We start from the raw sequence: 21,280 nt of genomic DNA on the forward strand, positions 1-21,280 counted from the left end.
GTCTGCTTTGATGTTTAATTCGCCTGGAAGGTGCACCGCCACCACTGACAGGTTTCGAGAGAGAAGCCAGTGCCAGATGGTTTGAGCCTCCCGGGAGAAAGGGCGAGATCGTGTGCCTCCTTGTTTGTTCAGATAGAACATGGTGGTTGTATTGTCTGTCTGAACTAAGACTGCATTGGACTCGATCGCTGGAAGAAAAGCTTTGAGAGCTAGAAACACCGCTCTGAGCTCCAGCATGTTTATGTGGTACGTCTGCTCCTGTGCAGACCACTGACCCTGAATCTGAAAGAGACCCATGTGCGCTCCCCAGCCTTGTAGAGAGGCATCTGTTACTATAGACTGGGTGGGCAGTGACTGATGAAAAGGTACTCCCACCAGCACATTCCTCGTCCGAGTCCACCATTTGATGGCATCCTTCGCTGTCTGGGAAAGAGTGATACGATCTTCCCAACGCCCTGTCGCCTGTTCCCACTGGTCTTCGAGAGCCTGTTGTAGAGGGCGCATTCTCAGCCTGGGGTTCGGGATGAGAAAAATGCAGGACGCCATGGAACCCAGCAGGGAGGCTACCTGTCGGACTGTTGGAAGCCGAGACTCCAATAGAATCCCGCACTTCTGCTTCATAGAAAAAAGCCTCTCCTCCCTAGGAAACGCTTTACCCAATTTTGTGTCCAGAACGGAGCCTAGGTAGTGGATGGACTGTGTCGGCCGCTGGACTGACTTCTCCGGGTTCACATGGAGACCGAGCCTGTGCAACTGGTGCTGGCAAAGTTGCAGATCGTGCGTCACCTGAACCGGAGACGGGCCCTTTAGGAGCCAATCATCCAGGTATGGGTAAATGAAGAGTCCCTTTTTGTGAAGGAAAGCCGCCACCACTGCCATGCATTTGGTGAAGACTCGTGGTGCGGACTTCGAAGGGTAGCACCTTGTACTGGTAGTGTTTGCTTCCTACGACAAACCTCAAGTGCTTGCGATGCTGTAGAGAAATCGGAATGTGAAAGTATGCATCTTGCAGATCCACCGAACACATCCAATCTCCGGCTTGAAGATGTGGGCATATTTGGTGAAGAGCTAACATGCGGAACTTTTCTCTGACGATGACTTTGTTTAGGAGACGCAGATCTAGTATTGGCCTGAACTTGTCCTCCTGATCTTTTTTGGGGACAAGAAAGTATCTTGAGTAGACTCCCTGTCCTCTTTGAGAGGGAGGAACTTCCTCTATAGCTCTTTTTTGTAGCAGGACTGACAGTTCTCTGCGGAGTAAGCTCAGTTGGTGAAGGCAAGAGGTCTTTGGAGGAATGCTTTTCGGGAGCGCACGGAAACGTAGCCTGTATCCATTGCGCAGTATATTCAGTACCCACTGATCTTTTGTGATGCTGACTCACTCTGCCAGGTGTTGTGAAGCACTTCCTCCCACTGGAGTGGGCAACGGCGCAAGAGGAAGCCACTGATCAAGCCTTTCCTCCTCTCGTAGTGGTAGAGGACTGCTGGTGACCTCCTCTACCTCTGTTGGATTTGCCTCGGAACTGGGATTTTCCTTGGTTCTTATTCTGGGACCACTGAGGGGTTTGAACCCTCGGTTGAGCCCCTCTCCCCCTGTTGGTCTTAAAGCGGCGTTTGAATTCTTTTTTCTTCTCCAAACCCACCGCTTTTACCGTATCCAGTTCAGTCTTCATATGGGTCATCTCTTCGTCTGCATGTTCCCCGAAGAGAGAGGAACCCGAAAAAGGAAGATTAAGGATGCGATGCTGAGCATCCGGCTTCAGCCCTGTGAGGCGCAACCAAGCCGACCTCCTAGCACAAACACCATGTGAGTAGGAATGCGCCGCAAGCACTGCACCATCTGCTGCTGTGCTGATCAACTGGTTCGCCACCAGACATCCTTCTGTCATAGTTTCTTCGAAGTCCTTCTGGTCTTCCTTTGGCAGATTGGACTTGAACCTCTCCATGGAGTCCTATAAGGCTCTGTTGTATCTACCCAGCAGTGCGGCCGCACTGGAGACATATGCGTGGAGGCAGCTGAATTGCAAACTTTGCGACCCCACGAATCCTGAGATTTGCTGTCCTTATCTGGTGGGATTGAAGAGGAAGCAGCAACTGCATGCGTCTTCCTCGCCGCTGCCACTATTACAGAGTCTGCTGGAGGGTCAGATTTTACAAAAACTGGGTCAGAAGAAGCCGGCTTGTATTTCTATTGTATGCGGGCTGGCACCGCTCTGATGGCTGCTGGGGTTAGGAAAACGTCCTTTACTGGATCCATAATCCCCGGGACTAAAGGCAGCAATGGACGAGAGATAGATTTTTTGTGCAAAGTCTCAAAAATCACAGTCGTAGTAACCTGGGGGACAGACATTTCAATGCTCAGCTTCTGAGCTTCTCTCTGCAGGACATCCAGATAAGTGCCGATGTCATCCACTGGAGAGGATCTGGAAGTAGGACTATCCGTCAACGTGAGAGAGTAATCCCTCTTGGAAGACCGGGTCGAAGAGGTTGAGGAAGTAGACGGAGTTCTTCGATGTCTATGATGAGCACCGTGCCTCCTCTCACGTGATCTTCTTGGATGCTCTTCCTTTCTAGGAGAGCGAGATCTGACCGAATCTTGTCTTCTTGGTGAACGAGATCTGACAGGATCTTTTCTGGGAGATCGGGATCTCACCGGATGTTCCCTTCTGGGAGAGTGAAATCTGGTTGGTCTTCTCACAGGTGATTTGTCTGTTTGGCGCCTGGGAGGACTACACCTGTCCACTTCATCCACCAGTCTCTGGAGAGGAGATCTGTGCTGCGGACTGACATACTCTTGCATCCGTTTGGTAGCCCCTGACTCTCGCCAATGGTCCAATGATTTGTACCATCTGGGTGATAGTCTGACCTCCGCAGCCGAAGGATCTGGCTGATGCACAGGAGATCTGGGGACAGGACTTCTGAACCTTGAAGATGTTGTTGAGGAGCCAGAAGACTGTGAAGTAGAATGACGAGAAGCTGACTCTGTTACCATGACCACAGAGTTTCTTGACGACGATCGAGCCCTTTCTGAAGGTCTCGACGTCGAGCGTTCCGGCGTCGTATGTTTTTCTCTCGACGTCGCACGCCTCTGGGGAGTCGGCGGGTCCAACAATCTCGACTTTGAATGCCTCGACGGCGATCGATGCGAGGACCTATGGTCTCTCGACGTCGAACGGTGACGACCAGCCGTCGGCGGAGCCTTCTCTCTCGACGTCGAACGTGATGACCAACCGTCGACGGAGCCTTCTCCCTCGACGTCGAACGGCGGTGACCAGCCGTCGACGGAGCCCTCTGTCTCGATGTCGAATGTCTGTGCGATGACGGCGGAGGGGTATTGGTCACCCTCAATGCCGAGCGTCGACGAAACGCCGACTGAGACTGCGCCCTCGACGCCGACCGATGTTTTTCTGTCGACGGCGGAGGGGTCTTGGTCCTCGACGCCGAACGTCGTTTCTTAGACGACGGCGGAGGGGTCACACTTCTCGACGCCGGTTGTCGCCTGGATGACGACGGCGGAGGGGTGACCTCCCTCGACGCTGATCGTCGCCAGGTTGACGACGGCGGAGGGGCCTTGGATCCCGACGCCGACCGTCGCCCGGTTGACGGCGGCGGAGTTACCTTCCTCGACGCCGATCGTCGCCCGGTTGACTGCGGCGGAGGGGATTTCGACGACGGAGCTGGATCCTTCGACGTCGTCGACGTACCTGGTTTTCTTTTCGACGGCGAGCCCGCCGTCGATGATAGTTTTGAAGACAATCGATCCACCGGTGGTTCTTTCCTCAGCGCCAAGCCTGACGCTGAAGCTGAAGGGTGGGAAGACTTCTCTTTTGAAGATGTTCTAGCCTTCTTGGAACCCTTCTTCACCGGAGACCTTCCTCTGGATGACCTGTGAGCCAGGCCATAGATGCGAATTCTCTCCCTGTCTTTGAGAGTTCTTCCTGACAGGTGCTCGCAGTGAGGACAGGTGCCTGGATCATGTTATTCAGGCAGACACAGGATACAAACGTCGTGATTGTCTGATTTTGCCTTCTTGTTACCACAAGAAGGACATTTGTCAAAAAGTGAAGGCATTCTCAGCTGAAAATGCTCACTAAACTGACTTAAAAAGACAGTTTCTTACTTGACTAGATGTAAAATGTCAAAGTAAGCAGAAAAAGTTGTTCAAAAAGGAGTAATTTTCTGTCAGAAAACAGAGAATTAGTGGAGCTGTGTAACCAGGATCCTTCCTGAAGGAGCCGGAAAGAACAACTGACCTAACTGTCACCCCTGAGGCATGATGGGATACAGGGGGTCATGGGTACCTTAAAGGCACGGTGTCAGTTTTTTGGTATTCAGCTACAGGTTAGCTCTTCAGTCTTTTTAGACTGTGTGTTTGCAATGCAGCCTGGGAGCTTTCTATGCTTTCAGGGTGTTATAAGAATTTCTACTGCTGCCTAAGCATTAAAACAGTTTTAAAACAATCTTTTGTTTTGTTTCTCATGTTTCTAATGCATATTATTCATGTATGGTGGAAATTCTTCACAGCATATTCCAGCTCTGATGTGATTTGGCTGCTATTGCATGTTTCTATATATATATATATGTATTTATATATATATGAGTATATATTTGTGGGGCACATATAATATAGTGTTTCCGGGGTCCCGCGCATGGGCGGGAATATTCTAATGCTTATGACTATTGATGAGGATCCCCTGGAAGAGAACTTGTCAGATCCCTCCACGGTGCTTCTCACTATGCAACTGTCAGGTACTCTTTTTACTGGGTGGACCCTGGCGATTCCCCTCAAATGCCTTAATGATGAGGTTTTCCGCTCTGAGGTCCATGAAGCAATTATCGAATAATTTCAACATAATGTGGGTACGGTGCAACATTTCTAGACATTATGGGACGCTTTCAAACATTCATTAGAGGGGTTTGTCTAGTGAAGCATTTGAGTGGCCTGCGTACCATCCGAAGAAAGCTACAACAGATTGAGCAAACCTTAAAAGCGTTTATTGTGATGTACTCACGGGGGCAACACTGGCTATCTCCGGAAAGGAGGGTTCTTTGCAAACTATAGCACATATTCTAGAGGCCTGCACATTCTGATACATAAAACATTACCATTTATCACACATGAAGTGATCGCGGACCCCGATGGTTGCTATCTCATGGTGGCGGGTCACTGGGGGATCATCCCCATATTATTAATTAACATCTACGTGTCAAACACAGATATCCCGGATATTTTTCCTATCATATCACTGCACATTATTTGTTTACACAGCTCTACTATACTCATGGGTGGGGATTTTAATCTCCCAATGAATCCAGTACTCGATACGACAGGCCCAGGTCCATCCACGAACTAAGCACGAAGTGCGCACTTGCTGACCTTATGCAATTCCACTCCTTAGCAGACGCATGGAGACTCAGACAACCCAAAACTAAGGAATACACCTTCTACTAGCCTCCACATGGTACCTGGTCCCAAATAGACTATCGGTTCACCACGTCCGCCCTTACCCATGCACTTACTGGAATCTCGCTTCTGCCCAGGATCTTGTCAGATCACTCCACGGTGCTTCTCACTATGCAGCTGTCAGGTACTCTTTTTCCTGGGTGGGCCCTGGCGATTCCCCTCAAATACCTTACTTGATGAGGTTTTCCGCACTGAGGTCCATGAAGCAATTATCGAATAATTTCAACATAATGTGGGTAGGGTGCAACATTTCTAGACATTATGGGACGCTTTCAAAGCATTCATTAGAGGGGATTGTAAAGCGAAGCATTTGAGTGACCTACGTACCATCCGAAGAGAGCTACAACAGATTAAGCAAACCTTAAAAGCACTCATTGCGATGTACTCACGGGGGCAAAACTGGCTATCTCCGGAAAGGAGGGGCCCTTATTCAAAAGTTTCAAGAATTGGCTATGACGGAGGGTGAATATCTTAGCAAATATGCGAAAGCAAGAATTTATGGCGAAAGTGAGTGACCAGGACACACATTAGCCAACATGCTACTCCCCCATACCAAGTGTCAATGATATCCTCTCTTCATCTCAGGAATAGCAAGGTGTTGACTGCCCTGAAGGACATAACAGATGCTTTTCTAGAGTATTACACTGCCCTATACTCATAGACACCATTGCAGATTATCTAGTGGAAATTGCGATGGTTTGGATGGAGAAGGGGCAACAATTCCTAGCTGCGCCAATAACTTGGAGATAATGCAGGTCATAGATGACCTGTGTGGCACACGTGCGCTGGGGCAGGACGGCTTCACTGGTGCATTCTACAAGGCATACAAGGAGGAACTGACCTCAAATTTACTAGAGGTATTTGCGAAGGCCCTGGCCTGTGGGACTATTCCCAAAAACAATGCAAGAGGCAGTCATAACACTACTCCTGAAGCATGGCAAGCTCCAGGAGCAAAGCTCATCTTATCGCCCATTATCTCTGTTGAACCATGATAATAAAATTCTTTCCAAAGTTTTAGCTATCCGGCTTTCTGTTAATGACCACGATAATATCCCCACTGCAAACAGGATTCCTCTGTAAATTTACGCACTATATTCCAGTCCTGAATCAAATTGACCCGGCCATACTGTTGGATGCTAAAAAAACATTTGACTCCCTAGAAGGGCTATTTTTGTTCGCTACGTTGAATAAGCTGGGTTGCCCTTAAGGGATTTTCGACTTCTTCTGCTTATTATATACTGCCCCAGTGGCACGTCTAAAAGTAAACGGCATAATCACAGACCGGTTTCCCTTATACCCGGGAATGTGGCAGGGCTGCCCCATCACCCTTATTATTTATAGCGGTGATGGATCCAATTGTTTGTTGTCTATAAGAGAGGCATGAGGCAAGGGGATTTCGATTTCAGCGTGGCCTACTGTTAGCATCATTACACGCAGATGACATTATGCTATTTCTGAGGAATCCTGCAGACAACCTTTCACTGGTACTAAGAGACGTGGTCCGATGTGGGGCGCTGTGTGGCCTCAAGATAAACCGGTCCAAGTCAGAAATGTTCCCGTTGACAGATGCCACATCACAGGTGCCTTAGACTTCCCTCTCTGATGGTGTTTGGATTCCCCTTGATACCTTGGCATATATTTACATCAGCAAAGTGCTGAGGTTGTGTGGCTGAACTATGGGCCTGCAGTGAATAAATTAAATACACTGGTCGAAAAATTGATTAAACTTCCTCTGTCCATGGCAGGTAGAATTGTGATAATAAAAGGGGTGATACTACCCAGTTTCTCTATCTGTTCCTCAATATCCCCATTGCTCTTACTACCACCTTATTTGACAGCCTTTGCAGCACGCTACTCCGGCTGATAAGGGCAGGTCGGCACATTAGAGTTGGTTAGTTTACCTTAGTGTTGTCATATGAGCAAGGGGGGCTTGAAGTCCCGGACTTTTATCTCTATTACCAGGTCACTCAAGCACACTTCTCCTTCCATTGGTATCATCCAGATGTACGTCTCCAGTACCTTAAACCAGAAAGCTCCCAAATTCACCCTTGTCCACTAGATACACTGCTACCGTAGGGTCTGCCTCGGCACATGTCAGAGATTCAGACGATAGCAACAATATGCTGGGCGTGGAAGAAATTGCAAGATCATATTGGCGCTAAACACCTCTATTCTCTGCACATCCCAATAGCGAATAACCCATGGTTGCCTGTTACTTCGGAAGCCTCGACACAAAAAACACTTTGCACGTCATACACAAATGATGGGAGATTTGTTTGATGAGTCTGGACTCCATTCAGTAACGTCATTCCAAGAAAGGAGCAATGTCACCCAAATGGACAGACTATATAGAATACATAGCGCACTGCGTGCGGTGGTCCCCACTGCTCCACTTGAGCCACCCGACTTCCCACTCTTAACGATGGTAATCACTACTTCAGATAGCACACATTTAGTATCCAGACTATACCGTGCTGCCATTGGGTGTAAGCTTATCGATGATAGGGGGTAGAGAGCAGCTTGGGAAAAGGACTTAGGTATCCCATTGACTGATAAGATGGGGTTTTATTGCTGCACGCAAATTAAATTAGTATCCAATAATCATCAGCATAAACTATTACATTTTAAATACTTGCATCACTCGTATTGCACTCCTCAACTTTTTATTAAGTTGGATCCCACCAAATTCCACACATGCTCTAGATGCACAACAGAACATGCCTACTTCACACATTTGGCCTGGAACTGTGCTGAAATACCAAGATATAGAGGTGTTCGACATTATTTCCAAAACGATAGAGATTACTAGCGAGTTATCCCTGCTAGAGGCTCTACTGGATACGTCCTTCCTCTACCTAAGGGTGTGCGAAGATACATGGCTGTTGCCCTATTACTGGCCAAGCACCACGTGTCTCTTCATTGGGGGCCCCCTCCTATCCTACAACCAAGCAATTAATTCAAGATCTGATTGACTGTGACACTTCCAGTGATATATATGCTTTGCTGCAACACCCGGCCTCTAGGCCGAAGAGTATTTGGCAGCCCATGAAAACATTTGCAGACATACTCACTCAAGAGCGGCACCCCTCATGCTGGCTTAGACAAACCTTAGGAAATCAAACAAATGCTCCAAATGTATTGATATGGTCTTCTGGTTCTTCTTTGTACTGCAGACACCATAGAGACAACACAAATCTCCAATCAGTTCCTTTATAGGATCGGGGTGGTAATTGAAATGAGCTGCTATATACTGTTCAACGGCACAGAAACAGGGTGAGTGCAAGAGCAGTTATTGGCGAGAAGTTAATAATCAGAGATGAGCTGCATATAACATAGATGCCGCGATGTATATTAAATGTGAACTGAGACCAAACAATATAGGTTTATTTGCAATATATTAGGGCTAGGTTTTTTGTTATTTTTGTGTTGTTGATTTTGTATTGTGTTATGATACATGCTAAAGAAATCAATAAATATATTTATCCCCCATAAAAGTCACATGTGGGTGGGGCAGTCCTTCTAGGATAGGAAAGGATAGATAGTCACAGCCCAGGGTTGGAGGCAGGAACACATTTGATTGTATTCTCCATCCAATGTCTGGCTTGAGGGAAATTGCTTTAGAGGGCAAGTCAGAAGTCGGACTTCTTCACTGACTGCATGCAGTTGTAACTCCAATCCTGCAATAAAAATGTGTCTGTCGGTGGAGATGAATTAGTCAACTAGACACTCAGACTCATACACATAATAAAGTAAATAATGTTCCCTAGCTATATGTTTTTTGTTTTTGGACGTCATAAAAAGAAAGCCTAGTTGTCAGGGAAGTATAGTTCGTCCTCAAACTCTGATAGTTCGGCCAGAAGTAGGCCATCTAACACACTACTTCCATCATACGTCATCTTTCTCCTGTGGTACTTCATGTATGATGTAATCTGGTGATACAAAGTGGTGATTCATTTAGATCATGGTTAATATCGCCACGTTGAGGGGTGAGAGACTGGTCCTTCTCACAGTGACAATGGTACCAGCAGCACTGAAAACACGCTCAGCGGAGACACTGGTTACAGGGCAAGTCAGATAGTTTATTGCCAGACTTCTGCGCACTGGCCATTGGCTCCTCTTCCCATACCAATACACAAATGGGTTTTGATCAAGGTAGACCTCTGTTGCATCATCCATATAGGCCTGGACCATTCGCTCAATGTTCATTGCTGGTGCTCCACTTTGCTTGACCTTTTTTGAATTTGCCTCTGCGTTGGACTTAAGCTCTGCCAGTAGAGACCACTCAGTTGCAGAATTGGGGTCAGATACTCCTGGTCTTGGTGTTGTTGATGGTGTTCTTGTCATTGGTTTTGGCTGCTTTGAGCCAACAGCACTGCCCTCAGGCACTGAACTTGAAGGCTCTACCACAGGATTTCTGCCCTGGACCAGTGGGCCTCTAATTCCCTGCCGTTCTTTTTATAGCTCACTGCCTTGCTTAGCTATCCGTGTTATGTATGTTCTAATATCCCCTGTCTTAAAAAGGAATGATAGTGGACAGTAATGTTTTGTACCATGGATCAAGAATTGTGGGACAGATGTAATGTTTGGAGGACACAATGTCTCTTGCACCCTTGTATTAGCAGACAAGTGAAGGATTAAGCTCTCCACCAAGTCATACGCATCTTTTTTTCCTCCGCACCTCAATACCTGCATACATTGCAGACACCTCCTTTAGCTGTACCTGTAGCATGTGCAACAATGGGATAGCTTGGCCCATGTTACTGTCCTCTTTGATGACTTCCTGTGTGAACATATCAAAAGGAAGCAGCATCTCTGTCAGATTTGACTAGGCCCCATTGGTGAATCTCAATGATTATGTATTTTACAGTTGCATCTCCTCTTTGCATGACATATTCATTGATAGGCCTGTACTGCTTAAAGAGACATTCAAGCATTTAATAAGTGGAGTTCCTGCGTGTTGGCACCTCCTATACAAGTGTTTTAACAGGCATTCTATTATCACACTGAATGACCCTCAGTTGTTTCTGGGCTTTAAATGAATGGCTGAAATTAGTGCAGATTCTTCTGCAGGTAAGTTGCTTAAATGGTCTTCATTTTTGAGAAAGTCCTGTATAGCGATGTTGATGCAGTGCGCCAAACACAGGACTCTAAAATAATCACCATCGGCCATGGTCTTAACTATACTACAGACATTGTCTGTGGCAACAAATCTAATCTTAAGCCCTCTTGGTCATAGCCATTCAAAGACCTTGTTGTTAAAGTTTTGCAAAATATTTGCAGCTGTATGTGATTTCTCCATTGCAAACATCGCTGCTGTGGCATGTTTTCAAGCAGCATTACAAATCTCAGCAGTGTCAACATCTGAAGATATTATTTTCTCTAGCCCCCACAAAAGAGAATCAGTGTGCAGTGATGCACATGTAATCAGTCGCTAGGCAACTGGTCCACGTGTCTGTTGTCGGGAAGATAGTGTGGACAGCACTCGTGCTTGAACTGCTTGGACAAGCTTTGCAGCAATCGTGATGTAGCGCTAGAACAGAAACTCTGGATAAATAGGACCGACTGGATACATTTAATTTTAGGCAGAAGGCTGCCACAAATTCAAGACAACCCGCCCCTTTAACAAAAGAAAAAGGAAGGCGGTCCAGCGCTAACATTTTAGCCAGCTTTGCATTCTAAAAACATGCCGTTGGTTGGTTGCGTTCATACTGCCCCTCTGTCCTAAACATGTCAGGAATAGTAGCCTGAATTTTTTTTTCTTGATGCCACTGATGGAGGTGACTTCTTGAGACCAGGCGGTGGTAGGCTCAATGTGCTTTTCAGTGGGGTAATCACTGTCCTCTGTTGCCTTGGTGTCGCGACCTGAGTCTTATGCCATTGCAATGTTGCGGATGTGGGTGATACTACTGCACTGCTGGGGAGAGGGCTGCTTTGCATAATGAAGATGTCTTCCTCTTCTTTGCCTTCCACTGTGAACGGATCAGATTTAGATTGCCTGCTCAGGTGGCTTTCACCCCCTTGTCCAACAACACTTGCAATTTTTTGTCACTAAGATGTGCCTCCCAAAGGATCGTATGGAGCTTTCTCAAATCTTTCTCAAATGCGTCGTTTGGCTCCCCCAACTAACACTTGCTCCACAAAGGGACCATATGACAATGTTTGCCTCCGTCGGGCTAACAGAAAAGAAATCCCAAACTGGGGGGCTCAACTTTCTGATGCTGCTGGTGCCACTGCTGATGTCGGATGAACTGGCAGTAGGTGGGCGTTTTGATGTTTGACTCTCTGGCTCTGCAGTACCTACTTCTACTCAGGTGATTGTGGATGTAGGTCACTGCCGGGACTTTGCAAATATGGCAGCTGGGGGTGGTTGGATCTGTGGTGCCACTACCACATCCCCCTGGGAAGTTGGGATGGGGTAACATCAGTCTCCACTGGGCTGGGCTACTGGCTCGTTGTCATCTTCCTCTTTTACATCTGCCTCCATAACTCTAAGGCTTTCTGGAGCCTTCCTTTTCCCTAGCCTTGTTAGAGTCTTCTCGGGCATGTCTCACTCTCAGCCTGAGGTGGGATCCAAGTAATCATCAGAAGGGGGGTTGAAGAAGAAGATGATGCACCACTAACACTACTTTTTCAATCTGGAAGACAATGGATCTTTTGGAGCAGACTTCTCTACTTCTTCAACACGAAGCTCAATCTTTTGAACTGCTCCTACATAGGGAGCACCTACTATTGGCAGTTGTGGCTGTTGTTCTTGTTGTTGTCCACTTCTCTGAGTTTTCTGCAATGATTGTTTACTACTTTGCAATAGAGATAATTCAATGTCAACATCACTGCTCATCGGCATTGCTGTAATTAGACTGGCTGCCTCTGTGACAGACATGAGATAGGCCTAGATCGGGGTAGATCCACTGATTTGTGGGCGCTGCTTTCACCTTGCTCCCCAGAGGCTGGTGTGACAGGCACAGTTTTTTGTTTTCCAAAACACATATGGGGCAACATACCAGTGGTAGTGGTGGTAAGCTCCTTCTTCTCACTGGCTACTTTCTTGGTATCAGTTTTAGTCTCAGCAGTGGTACCTTTCTCTGGGGCCATCTTGAAGATGGTAGATAGCAGTGGCACTTAGCTTCACAAGTTTAAGAGATGTCTGATGTGTGGGTCACTCACGTGTCATGCCGTGCACAGGGCCTTCTCTCTGGCAGTACTGTGAGTGATGTATTGAGGTCTCTTGTTGTTGTCTTCTTGTCGTGCACCTAAAAGAAAAGAAGCAAGAATGACATCAGTGAAACGTGGCATTGTTGCTTTCAATTAGTAGCACAAACAAAAAATATAATGTATTGTGTGGTCACTGCTGTTACTCCCTTAATTAACAATAGAATGTATATATATATATATATATATATATATATATCACACGAAAAGCACCCCACGGAAAGAGGCCACTACACCATGATTTGTTCGATCTATCTTTAATTGCAGCTTGCCAGCAGTAATGTTCGAAAAGGCACACAGCAAATAATGTCAGCCAGACGCGTTTCAGGACTTGGCTGTCCTTTCCTCAGTGGCCATCGTTGAAACATTCAAAACGGCAAAGGTCGGCACTTTTGTAATCAAGTTCCTGCCCTAGTGGGCGTGGTCCTAACTTGGCCTCTTGGATCTTGTAGTGCCGTAGTTCAACTCCAGTGAGTCCGTTAATTGAATGTTTTTTTCATCACGCTTGTCTTGATCTAAGTGGTGCTGTGGGCAACATTCAACATACCTGCCCCGCTTTGTAACTGCAATCAGCGAACTTCGGTGTATCTGACTGCCAACACCATCTGGCGTCAGCACAGACCCGCTGCACCGCGGTAAGCCTCTTTCAACAGCAGCTGGGCGTAGCTGCTAATTTACATCACACGAAAAGCACCCCACGGAAAGAGGCCACTACACCATGATTTGTTCGATCTATCTTTAATTGCAGCTTGCCAGCAGTAATGTTCGAAAAGGCACACAGCAAATAATGTCAGCCAGACGCGTTTCAGGACTTGGCTGTCCTTTCCTCAGTGGCCATCGTTGAAACATTCAAAACGGCAAAGGTCGGCACTTTTGTAATCAAGTTCCTGCCCTAGTGGGCGTGGTCCTAACTTGGCCTCTTGGATCTTGTAGTGCCGTAGTTCAACTCCAGTGAGTCCGTTAATTGAATGTTTTTTTCATCACGCTTGTCTTGATCCAAGTGGTGCTGTGGGCAACATTCAACATACCTGCCCCGCTTTGTAACTGCAATCAGCGAACTTCGGTGTATCTGACTGCCAACACCATCTGGCGTCAGCACAGACCCGCTGCACCGCGGTGAGCCTCTTTCAACAGCAGCTGGGCGTAGCTGCTAATTTACATCACACGAAAAGCACCCCACGGAAAGAGGCCACTACACCATGATTTGTTCGATCTATCTTTAATTGCAGCTTGCCAGCAGTAATGTTCGAAAAGGCACACAGCAAATAATGTCAGCCAGACGCGTTTCAGGACTTGGCTGTCCTTTCCTCAGTGGCCATCGTTGAAACATTCAAAACGGCAAAGGTCGGCACTTTTGTAATCAAGTTCCTGCCCTAGTGGGCGTGGTCCTAACTTGGCCTCTTGGATCTTGTAGTGCCGTAGTTCAACTCCAGTGAGTCCGTTAATTGAATGTTTTTTTCATCACGCTTGTCTTGATCCAAGAGGTGCTGTGGGTAACATTCAACATACCTGCCCCGCTTTGTAACTGCAATCAGCGAACTTCGGTGTATCTGACTGCCAACACCATCTGGCGTCAGCACAGACCCGCTGCACCGCGGTGAGCCTCTTTCAACAGCAGCTGGGCGTAGCTGCTAATTTACATCACACGAAAAGCACCCCACGGAAAGAGGCCACTACACCATGATTTGTTCGATCTATCTTTAATTGCAGCTTGCCAGCAGTAATGTTCAAAAAGGCACACAGCAAATAATGTCAGCCAGACGCGTTTCAGGACTTGGCTGTCCTTTCCTCAGTGGCCATCGTTGAAACATTCAAAACGGCAAAGGTCGGCACTTTTGTAATCAAGTTCCTGCCCTAGTGGGCGTGGTCCTAACTTGGCCTCTTGAATCTTGTAGTGCCGTAGTTCAACTCCAGTGAGTCCGTTAATTGAATGTTTTTTTCATCACGCTTGTCTTGATCCAAGTGGTGCTGTGGGCAACATTCAACATACCTGCCCCGCTTTGTAACTGCAATCAGCGAACTTCGGTGTATCTGACTGCCAACACCATCTGGCGTCAGCACAGACCCGCTGCACCGCGGTGAGCCTCTTTCAACAGCAGCTGGGCGTAGCTGCTAATTTACATCTCACGAAAAGCACCCCACGGAAAGAGGCCACTACACCACGGAAAGAGGCCACTACACCATGATTTGTTCAATCTATCTTTAATTGCAGCTTGCCAGCAGTAATGTTCGAAAAGGCACACAGCAAATAATGTCAGCCAGACGCGTTTCAGGACTTGGCTGTCCTTTCCTCAGTGGCCATCGTTGAAACATTCAAAACGGCAAAGGTCGGCACTTTTGTAATCAAGTTCCTGCCCTAGTGGGCGTGGTCCTAACTTGGCCTCTTGGATCTTGTAGTGCCGTAGTTCAACTCCAGTGAGTCCGTTAATTGAATGTTTTTTTCATCACGCTTGTCTTGATCCAAGAGGTGCTGTGGGCAACATTCAACATACCTGCCCCGCTTTGTAACTGCAATCAGCGAACTTCGGTGTATCTGACTGCCAACACCATCTGGCGTCAGCACAGACCCGCTGCACCGCGGTGAGCCTCTTTCAACAGCAGCTGGGCGTAGCTGCTAATTTACATCACACGAAAAGCACCCCACGGAAAGAGGCCACTACACCATGATTTGTTCGATCTATCTTTAATTGCAGCTTGCCAGCAGTAATGTTCAAAAAGGCACACAGCAAATAATGTCAGCCAGACGCGTTTCAGGACTTGGCTGTCCTTTCCTCAGTGGCCATCGTTGAAACATTCAAAACGGCAAAGGTCGGCACTTTTGTAATCAAGTTCCTGCCCTAGTGGGCGTGGTCCTAACTTGGCCTCTTGGATCTTGTAGTGCCGTAGTTCAACTCCAGTGAGTCCGTTAATTGAATGTTTTTTTCATCACGCTTGTCTTGATCCAAGTGGTGCTGTGGGCAACATTCAACATACCTGCCCCGCTTTGTAACTGCAATCAGCGAACTTCGGTGTATCTGACTGCCAACACCATCTGGCGTCAGCACAGACCCGCTGCACCGCGGTGAGCCTCTTTCAACAGCAGCTGGGCGTAGCTGCTAATTTACATCACACGAAAAGCACCCCACGGAAAGAGGCCACTACACCATGATTTGTTCGATCTATCTTTAATTGCAGCTTGCCAGCAGTAATGTTCGAAAAGGCACACAGCAAATAATGTCAGCCAGACGCGTTTCAGGACTTGGCTGTCCTTTCCTCAGTGGCCATCGTTGAAACATTCAAAACGGCAAAGGTCGGCACTTTTGTAATCAAGTTCCTGCCCTAGTGGGCGTGGTCCTAACTTGGCCTCTTGGATCTTGTAGTGCCGTAGTTCAACTCCAGTGAGTCCGTTAATTGAATGTTTTTTTCATCACGCTTGTCTTGATCCAAGTGGTGCTGTGGGCAACATTCAACATACCTGCCCCGCTTTGTAACTGCAATCAGCGAACTTCGGTGTATCTGACTGCCAACACCATCTGGCGTCAGCACAGACCCGCTGCACCGCGGTGAGCCTCTTTCAACAGCAGCTGGGCGTAGCTGCTAATTTACATCACACGAAAAGCACCCCACGGAAAGAGGCCACTACACCATGATTTGTTCGATCTATCTTTAATTGCAGCTTGCCAGCAGTATTGTTCGAAAAGGCACACAGCAAATAATGTCAGCCAGACGCGTTTCAGGACTTGGCTGTCCTTTCCTCAGTGGCCATCGTTGAAACATTCAAAACGGCAAAGGTCGGCACTTTTGTAATCAAGTTCCTGCCCTAGTGGGCGTGGTCCTAACTTGGCCTCTTGGATCTTGTAGTGCCGTAGTTCAACTCCAGTGAGTCCGTTAATTGAATGTTTTTTTCATCACGCTTGTCTTGATCCAAGTGGTGCTGTGGGCAACATTCAACATACCTGCCCCGCTTTGTAACTGCAATCAGCGAACTTCGGTGTATCTGACTGTCAACACCATCTGGCGTCAGCACAGACCCGCTGCACCGTGGTGAGCCTCTTTCAACAGCAGCTGGGCGTAGCTGCTAATTTACATCACACGAAAAGCACCCCACGGAAAGAGGCCACTACACCATGATTTGTTCGATCTATCTTTAATTGCAGCTTGCCAGCAGTAATGTTCGAAAAGGCACACAGCAAATAATGTCAGCCAGACGCGTTTCAGGACTTGGCTGTCCTTTCCTCAGTGGCCATCGTTGAAACATTCAAAACGGCAAAGGTCGGCACTTTTGTAATCAAGTTCCTGCCCTAGTGGGCGTGGTCCTAACTTGGCCTCTTGGATCTTGTAGTGCCGTAGTTCAACTCCAGTGAGTCCGTTAATTGAATGTTTTTTTCATCACGCTTGTCTTGATCCAAGTGGTGCTGTGGGCAACATTCAACATACCTGCCCCGCTTTGTAACTGCAATCAGCGAACTTCGGTGTATCTGACTGCCAACACCATCTGGCGTCAGCACAGACCCGCTGCACCGCGGTGAGCCTCTTTCAACAGCAGCTGGGCGTGAGATAGGCCTAGATCGGGGTAGATCCACTGATTTGTGGGCGCTGCTTTCACCTTGCTCCCCAGAGGCTGGTGTGACAGGCACAGTTTTTTGTTTTCCAAAACACATATGGGGCAACATACTAGTGGTGGTGGTGGTAAGCTCCTTCTTCTCACTGGCTACTTTCTTGGTATCAGTTTTAGTCTCAGCAGTGGTACCTTTCTTTGGGGCCATCTTGAAGATGGTAGATAGCAGTGGCACTTAGCTTCACAAGTTTAAGAGATGTCTGATGTGTGGGTCACTCACGTGTCATGCCGTGCACAGGGCCTTCTCTCTGGCAGTACTGTGAGTGATGTATTGAGGTCTCTTGTTGTTGTCTTCTTGTCGTGCACCTAAAAGAAAAGAAGCAAGAATGACATCAGTGAAACGTGGCATTGTTGCTTTCAATTAGTAGCACAAACAAAAAATATAATTTATTGTGTGGTCACTGCTGTTACTCCCTTAATTAACAATACAATGTATATATATATATATATATATATATATATATATACACACACACACACACTAATTCGGAAAACGGAAAACCACACCAGCATATAATTACTTTAATGGTGACTGACCACTCAGGAGGCATAAGAGAGCAACAACAGCATACAGATGAAACTGTTTGCTTTATGTGCGCATGTGACGTCACGTCACTCACGACGTGTGATATGGCACTGACTCTGAGGGAGATGCACCTGACAAATGACAATGGAAGAAATAATCCCTAGACAATGCATGCCTACAACAAAGACCACATGCAGGCCTACGGCAGTAGTACACTGGCTGCCTACCTAAATGTCCGCCAGCCACATGGTCACAACAAGAGGCAGGAGGCCTGTAAAACAATCAAACAGCACATGCAGCAGGCCTAGGACAGTGCACTGACTTTACAAAATGGCCCCTGGCCAGTGGCCACATGGCATCTGGAACGAAGGCAAATGTTGGCATATGGCAAACATACACACACTGGCCAGACAGGAGGCATGGTAAAAGAGAGGAAACATCAAAATGTCAAATGTATTAAAAAAAAATTAGAAAATGTAGTAAACTGTGAAACATTTTTCCTTTACAAATGAAGGGACATAAACTGCAAAGAAATCACTAGGCTCCTACTGAAACCACAGGCCACCTACCACACTACATTTTTTAAATTGATTAAAAGTACAAATAAATCCAGGTCCATGGCCCCAGTCGAACAAATAACACCAGTTTTTCAACTTACTTGTGAAATCTGAAATTCAAAGTCCTTAAATCCAATGGGATATGCAGCAGACACAAAGAGTGATCCTTGCAGCTCCAAATCCAAATGAAAAGTGACCAGAGATGGAAAAAACACTGGGAGGAGCCTGCTGTCCAGGAACAGGACTCTGGGGCACTTCCTGCCAGTTGAAAAACAAGTTAAAAAAACAATAAAATAAGACTCCTTGCACAAAAAAACCCACTGCGAAATGTCAATTCAAGGAGGTGTGTAACTCCAAATCGTCAGTTAGGGACAATTTTGATGCTGTTTGAGGAATGTTCCCCAGATTGCAGTAACTGGAGATCCTGCGCGCTCGGGAACGCGTACAGCAGAAAAGTTCCTCCGGAAGTCACTGGCGCACCCGAATGACATATTGGTGAACACAAAATCTCGCAGGAGCATGTGGCCGGCTAGCAAATCTTGTGGCGCCCACGAAATGGGCCTGAAAATTTCATAGGCGATTTTGCGGCAAGTTGCTCCCATGCGCGCGAAAATACATTTCGAGCACGCAGACCAAAAAAACTCTGCTCCGTTGCGGAATGCATAGTTTGACGGAAACTATGCGTTCTCCGCGGAACGGGGAGGTGCCTTATTCCACCAACTCCGCGAACAGAACGGATTTTAACACCCGGGCTTACTCATGATCAATGTTGAGCCCCTTGTTACCAGAGTGTAATCACATAATCCACCTCGCCTCACACTGTCTCAGTTTTAGTTTGTGGAAATGAATTGGAAATACTATGATGGGCACATAATCAGTTGAGTGCTTTGTGATGATTATATCTAGAATGTTCAGGCTACAAGTGAAACACGATTTGTTACATGAAATGACCACATATAATACAGCAGTGGTCAGGAATACAGGAGATATAATTGTTTTAAATAACACAATTGTTTCTGTGTGTTCCGAATACAAACATTGAAGAGTGGAGCACACTTAGCCGGTGTATAGAATATTGAGGCAATGTTTGTTGGTTTTCTATAGGTACATATTTTAATTCTTCACCATTTGGATACTATTGGTTGACATATGACGCTTGGGTAAGATTAAACTCTGAGGGTATTCATAATATTGAACTAGGGTATGGACTTGGTGACTGTTTTTAATCACTACAGATTAGAGAGACTGTGGCTGGACGCAGGAATTTATGCAATAAATGTTTTCACTGAGCTAATTATAGCTCTTCTACACTAGACATGGGCATGTTTTCTAAGAATCTGATCTCTCGCAGATTGTTATCACAGAAATACCGATTTCATTTAGTGAATGTTTTAATTACACTGTGGCATGCCTGGTCTCTTTAAACATCTGATTCTGGTATGTTGGTTTTTGCACACGGTATGCTGATGCTGAGAATTATCATCCTCACATGGGTAATATGAGGTTGGGTTACCATGACGATGTGTTGAATTTGTGATATTTTGGGAAATCGTTGTCTGTAGCCCTGAACAAGTTAGAGGTGAATTCTTTACCACAATGAAACACGTGTTGGCTACTGGTTACTTGTATGAATTTTGCATCTCACAAGATTGAATAAAGAGAAAAAACTGCGTATTATAGACAACTATGAGATTGGATATTTATTGAACTTTCAGTGCCCAGGAAATTGTGAACATGACAGGGAATGTTCCCAATTAGAAAGATGTGGTGACTGCCTTCCTTCCTTTGAAGCATTGATCTGATTGGTATCCCTTTTGAAATATTAGGCACAACACATCATTTGGGCATCGATACAACCGTGCCACCAATCTTTTTTAAAGTTGATCTTAATTAGAAGAGAACGTCCTCGCTCAGTAGTGAGCGCACAGTTAGTGTTCCCCAGAAAGTATATCACTCTCTGCATGTCAGGCATGATTTCCTTGGCCTCTTCGAACTCATCTACGTTTTGGTGAGTGGCCCCAATATATCCAAAAGCTTATCCCAACATGCATTGCAGGTACTGTTGATCCCTATCTTGGGATCCTCAATAAACTTACCTACAAATGTGACTATCTTGTTGTCAATATCCGGTGTCAATGTAACTTTATACATTGAGATGGTTGTGGGCATTCTGCCGTAAGGTGGCCTCTAACTTTTTAGTCCATGGGCTTGTGAATCCTATTAGCCACATATTTGGCTAGATTCGCTGGTGGATAGGGATACCTCTCCACTGAACGCGTGTGATAGATGTTGTTCGGGTCCAACACACTCCCTAATACATTGGACCTCGCTGCTTTTCTGCTAGAGGAGTTGTCCAATCTGGGATGTTTGCGACCACCCTCGGGATCTCTGGTCTACTGGGCCCTGAGTCGATATCTGAGTCATCTTGGTCAGGGTCACCTTACTGTTTCCCATCTCCATCCTCCGAGAGAAGCAGCCTATCATCATCAATGGGGGTAAAGCCAGATTGGATAGGGTCCCAGAGATCTGCAGGGGCGGGGACTCAGCATTTTAGGAATGCTAGTCTGAGTCTGCTGAAGGCATTGGATACGGGGACACAGGTGTTTTAGATTAGGGCTTGGCCTTTGGAGCCTCCTGAGATTCAAGGGGCCGTTGGTGGCTCTGGTCTTCTCCGAGCGGGTTTCACGCTGTGGCATACAGCTATTAACATTATTTGCCTGCTGAGGGGCTCTAAGGCATGGGGCATTGCCCTTTGGGGACTCATGTTCACTGCCTCAATGAGTTCCTCATCTAAAGGAATAGGCAACACGCCTTACATGACCTCATCAAAACTCCCCTCACCCCCAATTCTTGCTATTGTTAGATCAGGGATAATAGAGTAATGTTTTTGACTGACAATAAAAAGAGCTGTCCTGTTTATAGGGCAA

General features: G+C 46.6%; 1 protein-coding gene across 8 annotated transcripts in view; it reads right to left on the reverse strand.

Moving 5' to 3' along the window:
• Positions 1 to 21,280, reverse strand: part of LOC144792272 (uncharacterized) — a 328,885-nt gene that overhangs the window by 45,388 nt on the left and 262,217 nt on the right. For 7 of the 8 annotated variants that reach the window (XM_078667198.1, XM_078667196.1, XM_078667203.1 and 4 more), the window contains 2 exons: positions 17,491 to 17,576; positions 12,629 to 12,714 (listed from right to left, as the gene is read on the reverse strand). The exons of the other annotated variant lie outside the window; for it this stretch is intronic. In XM_078667198.1, coding sequence (XP_078523324.1) covers positions 12,629 to 12,714; positions 17,491 to 17,576 — 172 coding nt within the window. The remainder of the gene's footprint in view (positions 1 to 12,628; positions 12,715 to 17,490; positions 17,577 to 21,280) is intronic. 8 annotated transcript variants of the gene reach the window in all.

Source organism: Lissotriton helveticus, chromosome 11 (assembly GCF_964261635.1).
Source record: "Lissotriton helveticus chromosome 11, aLisHel1.1, whole genome shotgun sequence".
NCBI lineage: Eukaryota > Metazoa > Chordata > Amphibia > Caudata > Salamandridae > Lissotriton > Lissotriton helveticus.